General features: G+C 36.3%; 1 protein-coding gene across 1 annotated transcript; it reads left to right on the forward strand.

Moving 5' to 3' along the window:
* Window positions 1–277: 277 nt before the first annotated feature.
* LOC131053478 (uncharacterized) lies at window positions 278–8,799 on the forward strand. The gene is made up of 2 exons (XM_057988104.2): window positions 278–470; window positions 8,083–8,799. The coding sequence occupies exons 1-2, from the start codon at window positions 339–341 to the stop codon at window positions 8,458–8,460; spliced, it is 510 nt and encodes a 169-aa protein (XP_057844087.2). The 5' UTR covers window positions 278–338; the 3' UTR covers window positions 8,461–8,799.
* The last annotated feature ends 588 nt before the right edge of the window (window positions 8,800–9,387 follow it).

Raw genomic sequence — 9,387 nt, forward strand, 5'->3', positions numbered from 1 at the left:
TTACACAGCCGAAACTATTCTGGCTCCAAAACAGACCTTTAGTACACCCTGATAGCGATGTGTTAGTCAATCGCAGCCATTTATTGCAAAATCGACAGTGTAAAACGCGCGACTAACAATTAATTGGGAAGCTTTCACATCATACCATAACTAAGAAGAATAAGAATAATACTATGTTTGAACCGACATTCCCTCTCTGATGTGATATGATTTCTATATTTATATATAAAATACGTGGGAACTCAACTTTTGAAAAAAAATAGATTCATAAATGTAGTAAACGAATGTGCTAGAAACATTGAATCAGTATTAGAGAAAGCTGTGCGTAAGCATTTTGAATGAAGGATAGAATGGAGATGGAGATCGAATCAGGAATTGATGGCGACAGCATAAACGTAAATGTTTTTTCTCTGCTGGCAATTGCTCGCCAGAAGATCAATCAGGGAAATCCCTCCCTCGCTTTGCAAGCGGTACCAAAACATATTTTATTTTCGTTTCTATTTGTTTATTTAGCTTTCTTTTTTCAGTAGTCACTGTTAGTTTTTAGGCATACAAGTCGTGTTTCTGCTGTTAGGCTCAGAATTGTGTTCTGTTTGTTTGTCTTGGTTCGCCTGCAATGAAACTCCTGATCACGGTTTGTTTAAAATAAGCAGGCCGCATTTATAGAACCATTGTAGTTCAGTTATTTTGATATAGTGTAGCTATTGATGAAATCCAAGATCAGTCTCCTTGAAGATTAGAAAGCAGCATGCTTCTTAATCATGACAAGCACTGCTCTGATAAAGATCTGATCCTATAGATACAGTTGACACGTTTCAATCGCGTATCGGGTAACTAAAAAACGGCAGAGTTTTAGACAAGCGAAGTTTTTTTGGTTGTGGCTCATGGGCCAAGTGCAGTGATAAGCAATAAAATTTGAGAGCTAATTGCTTCCAAAGCCAATGATTTTGAAGAAGTATGGGATTTGTTGTTTAATTCAAAGTGATTGTAGATTTTGCAATTTGGGTTTCAGCCCTTTACGAGTGAAGATTATGTCTTGCATGCACATTTAGCAAGAGGATTTTGTGGCAACTCCAAATTAAGCAGGTGAAGCCCACTTGTTAGGTATGTTGGGCAGAGACTGAGGAGAGGCTATTGGGATTTTACAAGTTGCCGGGACGGGTTGATTTCTACTTTGCTGGGCCGCAATCTGTCACTCACCACAATTGGCTTGCTTCTGGCATCCACTAAGTAATCCTTGCTGAAGAGTTTCTGCATAGCCTGGTTTTGAACTTGGATGTGCTAATAATTGCTAGCATTTGAGCCCTAAGCCTAACCAATTCAAAAAAAAAAATCAAAAATCAAAGCATAACTGTAGCTGTTAGAATCAATTAAACATGTAGAGAGGGGGCTGATTGTGCAGTGGTTTTTTAACTATACTTTTGCATTAAACACCACTTTGTCTGTCATTATTGTATTACCATAGAGACTCCTTGCAGACCAAGTCTCTTCAACAAGAAGTGATTGTTCAGGAAGACTGGCAGACCAAGTATCTTCCACAAGAAGACCGGGTCGGCTTTTTCCAAATGAAAGATCCAATCCTATCTAACTGTCAACAAGGACTCAGTGCTGCGGATTACAAGGGAACATAACATTCTCAAACCGCTTTTGAGAAAGTTTTTTTCCTTTTGAGCCTTAATTTGTGTTATTCATCAACTTGGTACCCCATTTAAACCTTTGTTCCTTTTTTTAGGGAGTTTCTGTTTCAATCTTGATTTGATGTTTCTTTAGTTTTTGTGCATTCACTTGCAAGATTGTAGTTCTATGCATTATTCCTGTATCCTGGAAACTGTTCGTTACTGTGGTTGTTGAAAAATTGATAGCTGAATTGTGAAAAAGTACAGGTCATTCAAGAATCCATGGTTTGAACTGTTTATTCAATAATAGTTAGATCAAGCATCCCCAGTAAACATTTCTAGGTTTCATCTATAGGCAAAATTATTAATAATCAACATGCAGAATACTATTCTAATATTAGTATTTGATATGTAAATTACCTACAAACTCCAACCAAATTTTAAGGGAAGGTGTATTCAATCTAATAAATTCCTTGTATGGTTTGGACCGCGAATTTGATGTCATCTTGAATAGAGAAATTTTCGGTGCCTCTTTATTTGCAATTCTCAAGCCCCAAATCATAATCTAACCTTAACTATAAATTCTGCTTTGGGGAGACTGACTTCATCAATTGGAATGTATATTGAGCAACTCATTCCTGCAGCTTCAACTTTATCCTTGGACCCACTAACAACTCGAATCTGCCAAAATTCTTTTGTTTGAGAAATTGATTTGGACAATCTGATATTTTCAAGTTGGTTTGGTTGTGGGTGTGTCTACTGAAATATAGACATCGTCAAGCTTGGTGAACACCTGCATGTCCTTAATTTATAAATACAAAAAGAAGGCTTCTCCTTAATGTAGAGAAGAATTTAAACTGTCGAAGAATGTGAGAGTGAAATTTGAACTTTTAAAGAATGCAATGCAAAATAGTTTAGTTTGGTATCTATTTGCATAAGAAACTACATTCATTTCCTAAACAATGATACTAGAGATGATTTTTATAAATCTATCTAGATTAAGAAGCTAGAAATTTGATTAATAGACTGAAGACAAAGAAGAGAGAAATGGCATCCCTAGTTTGAAAGTTGTAGAATGCAAAAGTTTGATAGAAGACTGAAGAGAGAATCTGCAGATTCTTAGGAGAAGATTTTGGAATCTAAACAAGTAGCAGATGACAAATATTTCAACAATGTGATACAAACTTGTATGGTGCGTTGTGATCATACTAGTGTGTTTGTGAACTTGACCCAATACAAATAGGTTGAAGGCTCATGAATGGAAAAATTGGCCTCTAAATTCAAAATCTGCTGACTGTTGTTTTAATTTTCCTGTTGTGATGGCGATCTTAGTGTTTTGTATTTTAAAAACTTTTATGCTTTGCGTGTATCCCTTTACTGGCTGCCAGTGTGCTTGCAGATTCTAGTTGAGAGATACCTGTGAAAAGTTATCAAGGCTAATTTTTTTAGAATGGACAAGAAAATGAGTTATGGCTGCTTGGGTTCCTGCCTCAGTCAGGCCATAAGATTGTATATTCCAGCCTCAACTTGCAGTTAATGGAAAATAGGAATTGTGTGCTAGCCTAGGTGAGAAGATGCTGGTAAATAAATGCTCAAAGAAATTTCTACAAACTTTTTTGTACTGTGTGAAGTGCTTCTGTGAATGGAAGAAATCTGGGAAATGGAAGATTGGCAAGATGCCAAGGTTTTGGAAAGGTAAAGGACTGCAGGTCTATGGGATTTTGGATGGTAAACAAAAGTTAGGGAAGTCTTAGAGGCTATGAAGAAGAGTTGTGGGAAGTTGGAATGGACGAAGCAAGCTTCAAAGAACAGACTGAACTCATAGGAAGAATAGCCAAAATTAGTAGCCAAATGTAGAGAAGGAATTCCAAAGGATTGTCATGGAAGATTTAAAATTGCTAGAAGACGTACAAGATAGAGAGACGTCCCTAATGAGGTTTGAATTGGCACGCATGATAGCCAGTCAAAAACACAATCAACACCATGAGAAGTGTTTCTTATCTATTTCAAATGGTTGAACATGCACAGATCCTACTGTGATTGAGGTTGTGACCAAGTTACTACTGTGGTTATGTTTGTGGCCAGGTAGATAGAAATTTCTAGAAAGCTTATGGAGTGCTTAGAAAAAGATATTGAATGAGGTTGGTTCAATATGGCATCTTGACAATGGATTTATATGCTGAGAAGTTGACTAAATGTATCTCAAAACATGAAGGGAATGGACACTAAAATGAGAGTACATTATAGAGTAGAAATTGCAAAGTAGACAATTTTCTACTCTACGTTTTGCCCCCACTTTAGCGGACTGGTGAAACTAGGTGATAATAAAATTGCATAAAAGTAATTATTGAATTTGGAGGATACAAAAAATATATGGGGTTATGATCCTCATCATTTCTTCTTTCCAATACGTGTTCTCATTTGTAAGGCAAACACACAATGAAACATTTAAAAGCAATTACTATTCATCATGGTAAAATAAATAGTAAGAAAATAAACATCATATATAAATCTGTCATCTACATTATTAGTGAATATGACTGATTGTAGAAAGAAATTCTAGCAGGAACATAGGAAATAAATTAGCACATGATTTTGGATTAGATTTGGAACAAAAACATAGGAAAAATGAGGCTAGCAATAACAAAAGTGGGGGTACCGGCCAGGACATGTATAAAAGAGATGTAAAAGGTAAATGGCAGTAGCAGTAAGGGCCAGGCGAGGCCCAAAAATAAATTGGATAACATGGCGTGGGGACCAATAATTGAGTTTAGGGGCGACAAACTGATTCAAAGACCAAAAAAGCCTTCCTGATTGGAATCATGATCATGAGAATAGACAAGTAGAATGTATGGCCCCTCTTAAAGATTGTATGCTGATAGACGCAATCAATTTGACCAACATTTAGGTAGAATGGAAAATGTTTCAATGTATAATAAAGAGTTTATAAGATTATAAGGAGGAGAAAAAACATGAGAAATTGCCCCCAAGAGTATGAACGTGAATATGTGGAAAGTAGAGAATATGCTAGGTAGGGTAGGGCAGCAATAACATGGAATAAGAGGATATAAATAGAGAGACTCTATATCGAGGAGATGCCTCCTTAAAAGAATGTATTGTCCTCATACAGAAGGTGATGTAGGGGCATTGCACAAATTGTTTTGTCTATGTCAACTATAGGCACTTCCTCATAATTTATGTTAGTCAAATTTTGCATTTAAATCCCCAACCTTCCATTTGGACTATTCTTTTGAGTTCAAGCCTTCAAACATCATTCATTGCCTTAGCTGACACTTCACAAGTTGGAGTTGCCACGTCTAGCTTTCGTCAAGGACAATTCAACTACACAGTCACCTCCTTTAATTCTCAACAGTGTCAATTTGATTGTGGTGCTGATGAACAGAAGTGGGGAAATATCTGAATGAAGATTTCAAAACTTTTGTTCTGGCACATCCAACATTAATTACAACCATTTTGGCGCTCATAAGCACCCTTGGGAGGAGTTTAAGCGACCACTTGGTGGGATTTCGCTCATGTTTTGGAGGGAAATTGTCTTAGGCTGAGGGGAAGAATAGAGAGATGTATGCAGGTGTCTCTAAGGAGAGGGAGTTCTAGTTTATTTACACACAGGCGAAAAGACAAGGATGAGCATAGCATAAAGGAATGCCTGAGGAAGAGTCCTCATTGAGGTGAGTGTGAAGAGGCAGCCAAGGGAGGTTGCGTGCCTTTGGCTGGGCAAACAGGGCATCCATGCTGCATTTAAGGAGGCTTTTATTTGTGAGTGTGTGATACAGAAGCAATAGAGGAAGCAAGGAAAGTTACTGCTTTTACATAGGGGAAACAACAAAAGGTACAAAAATATTCAGAGAATGGGGCACCATGTTGGAAGGAGGATTATTTTGTCTTCATTTGAGAAGAACCAAGGAGGAAAGCCACCTTAGGGACAACGAAATTTAAGAGAAGATTTTAGAAAGGAGGAAGTTTGATGCTTGGAGATGAGAGGACAGGTTTAGGGTGGGTTAGAGAAGTCGAAAGGAGAAGAAAAGTAGGTGGCGGCATCCCAAGGTTTTGTCCTGTCTCATGCTGCCTGGAAGGAGTTGAAACAGGGGAGGTCGAATCCCTTTCCCTGCCTGGTTTCTGAGAATAGTAAGGGTCCCAAACTTTTATATTCCCATCTACGAAAATGAAAGGATGTTTATTCCAGATACTGCTTAAGCAGACCTCTCTGATTTCTTGTATTTGCCTGTTGAAAAGAATCATGCTGGGCTAATTTAGGTTATAGAATTCTGTAAACTTTTTTCAAATCTTTAAGTTATGCTAATGACTGCTATCATAAGTGATCCATTGTCAATCCTATTGCTTGTTTGAAAGGATTGTTAGTTTGCTTGTTCAAGTGGTCAGTGATCTGTATTTCTTCTGCAAATAAATGGAACACTCAAAGAGCCTTGCCCCGTTATATGGACATGCAGCAAGCAAGAAATGCTGGTTAGATGAGTTATTGTTGCCATGTGTGCTTCGGTGCACTGTTGACAGTTTATTTGCAGCAAAGGAATAGGTGTGCTTGCTTCTCCTTGTTGCGTGGGCTACTTGTACGGTGTCCCTGTTAGGTTGGGTCTCCTGCCTCAGCCCCACCGTTAGAATGCTATGAGTAGTAATAGAAAAGGAATTGCCAGACAGGTTTAATCATGTCATAGACACATGAATATAAAAGTAAAGCACAGAAAACATGACCTGGGAAAACAAAATAAGCATCTAGAATATCAGGAACCATGTATATTAGATAGGAAGTAGAATAAATGTCATACAAGGACAAATGAAGCATATGCAGAATAATTTAGAGGGAGACTATCGAGAAAGACAATAACAAATATGAGTGGAAAGCTAAACGAGAGAACTGCTTCATACAAAGTTTATCCCTTTTGAAATGAATAAAATAGGCTTATGTTTTAAAACTTCCAAGAAAACTATTTTAGAAATATTATAAATGACAATTAATATAAGTAGAAATTACAATAATACAAGTTTAGTCTGGATAACAAAAGTTGCACATTTTTGCTTACAAATGAATAGAAAAAACTCCTATGGATACTCTTGTTTGATCAAGTCTATGTCATTACTCACACCCATTACATGGGAAGATGGTTTATATGCAACTTCCCTCTGTGTCGATATAACTATAGGCACTAGGAGGTTTGGGTGCAGTATGGAGGCCTGGTTTCTATACCTGAAACAGAATCGCCATGTGACTATGGAAAGTACAAATAACATTATAACCAAGTGGCTATCAACTCTACTAGTTTGGTGCCTATATTATCAGTATGAACCTGGGAATAGGACATATCATTTTGGCGTTAATGTTCAACTCAATGCATTAGGCATGTTTTGCTATGGATTATGGCAGTACAAATTTGACCAAGGTTTATTACGCTAATCCAACAATCAAATCTACGTGTACTATCATCATAATTCCTGGCATTAATTACAAGGAGATAAGTTTAATAGAGTTTTTAATTTTTTTAAAGTATTTACTTTCTATGTGAGAGAATAAGAGGACAAAAAATATTGAGAATCAATACAATTGACTATTGCTTCTGTATGCTGGAAAAGTGGTGTCAACCTGTAGGAGAAGAAAACACTTCAAATCGCTCAACAATTAATATAGTTCTCTACATGCTGAAACCTTGCTAGTTGGTTCTCCATATGAAGGTTGCTAGAGTTCTGTGTTGAATCTATGAGTTTTCCACCAACAGTTTATGCTGTAAACCTATTTACTGCCTCCATCATTTCATCAGTCATGTTTATTGTCTGAATATTTGCATTGAATATACGTAGTGCCAAGAACCAGTACTAAAGAACACTATACTTTAAAGAGGAAGTGGTTTTCTTTCTTAGCAGATCAACTATGAACTAAATTGATAAAAAGAATAAAAGTATTGTGATGGCTTATTTTTATTAGGTTGTCTCTTTGCAGCCTTACTAGCAGATAAATATGAAACAATCAATTACCAATTGATTAAAAAAATAATAAAAGCATTGTGATAGTTTATCTTTATTAAGTTGTCTCTTTAGCAGCCTTTATTCCATATGAGCCCAATAATGTGCATTTCAATTTAGAAAGATATATTATCTGATTCAATCTTTTTAAGGACGATCTCTTTACTCTCTCTGCATGCTATGCATATTGATCTGCATGTTACATTTCCATGGTCATGGCATCATCTCAATATATTAGCATTCAATAGAGTTTACTATGAAATAATGTTGGGTGATGATACACTGACCTATTCCTCACAAATCATGTTCTCCTCCTCTCGTCTCTCTGTGCATCTGGATGTTTTATCAAATCCTAATTTTTTTTTTCAATCTGATTAAAGACACTTAATTATGATGCTCTCTAGAACTTGTGGATTTTCACCGGTAATCTGCAGGTATTGTATTAGGTACTCATTGTTCTAGCAGCAAACAGGTGGTAATGGCAATGAAATTATGTGGTGGAGAAAATGCGGTCATGTGGACATTGCAGAGAGCTCGAGAGATGTACCAGAATCGAATGCAAGAAAATTCAGCTGCGGAAGAACTTGCGTCACTGTTTGCTGAATGTGCAATTACTGACGTGTTGCCTGATACATCTGCCAGACTGACGCCTTCTAATGATGTTGATCTTAGTGGTTTATCATTGTTAACAGACACAAATCAAACCTCCATACTTGCTAAAAGTGGAAGGGTGCAAGTAGTTATGGATGCTTTTGCAGATGGGAGCAGTTTTGTTTGCTTGCAATGTGGGAGTCTTGTTAGCAACTTTCGCAAAGATGAGCACTTTGCATATTGGTGCTGTGCTTCTTAAACCATATCCGATTTCTGAAGAACACAACATCTTATGATTTAAATATCCGTCATATCTGTACCATGAGCGAGTGTTTAGGAGCTTGTGTAGGAGACATATAGCTAGAAGAGGTAGTACACAAACTTGTTTCATGTCATGTTGGTTTTTATCTGCTAATATATTATAAAGTTATAATTTATTTCAGTTGCACCTGACAAGAAGTTGATGGAGACTCTTCTTTACGAGATGCTATTAATATTCCTGAATTGTCAGTCTGTATCTCCTAAATCCTATTGTAAATGATCCAATATTATGGCTTGCTTTAATATTAATTATTTGATGTCTGTATGTTTCTATTAACCTTTCACAAGGAATCCTCATATCTTCTCTCTTGTTTTTTTATACTGTTAAGATTTGTCTTAAAACTTATGTCTTTAACTGATCAGAAACTAAGTATTTTAAGAGTTTCAGCTTTATATGATGAAAGGCAAGGGCTTGACAACCTTCTCTTGAAAGTAATTTGGAGATGAAGAGAATTAACTAAGGAAGGCATAGGAGCTAGATACCTTTGCTTATTTCAACATAATGTCTTCTATTACTAGTTCCTGCTAGAGGCAGGTTACATATTCATCCGTTGGATGCAACTAGTTTTAGTTTTCAACCGATCAAATTCAAGAATTAACCATGTTAACATAAAAGTTTCATGTCTCCTGTTTACAATTTCTTTAGATATAATTAATATTCGTTTTTTCTTCTTCTTTTGATGGGTGCAGTTACTTTTTTAATTATAATAATATAAACAGTCTTATTGTGTGTTCAAATGTTCTTATCATTTAAATCTTTAAATCTATATCTTGTCAAAATCATTAAAGGGTATACACAACCTTTAATGTATACATTATTGTTTTGATTAAGGTAAGCTGGTTTTGATGGGGCCATAAACCCAGT

The sequence above is a fragment of the Cryptomeria japonica genome, chromosome 7, assembly GCF_030272615.1.
Source record: "Cryptomeria japonica chromosome 7, Sugi_1.0, whole genome shotgun sequence".
Lineage (NCBI taxonomy): Eukaryota > Viridiplantae > Streptophyta > Pinopsida > Cupressales > Cupressaceae > Cryptomeria > Cryptomeria japonica.

Excerpts from the sequence above, each read along its gene's own strand:
- LOC131053478 (XM_057988104.2), top strand. The coding sequence starts at position 339 with ATGAAGGATAGAATGGAGATGGAGATCGAATCAGGAATTGATGGCGAC. Across the intron at positions 471-8,082 it reads CCTCCCTCGCTTTGCAAGCG|GTGGTAATGGCAATGAAATT; the intron begins GTACCAAAACAT and ends AGCAGCAAACAG.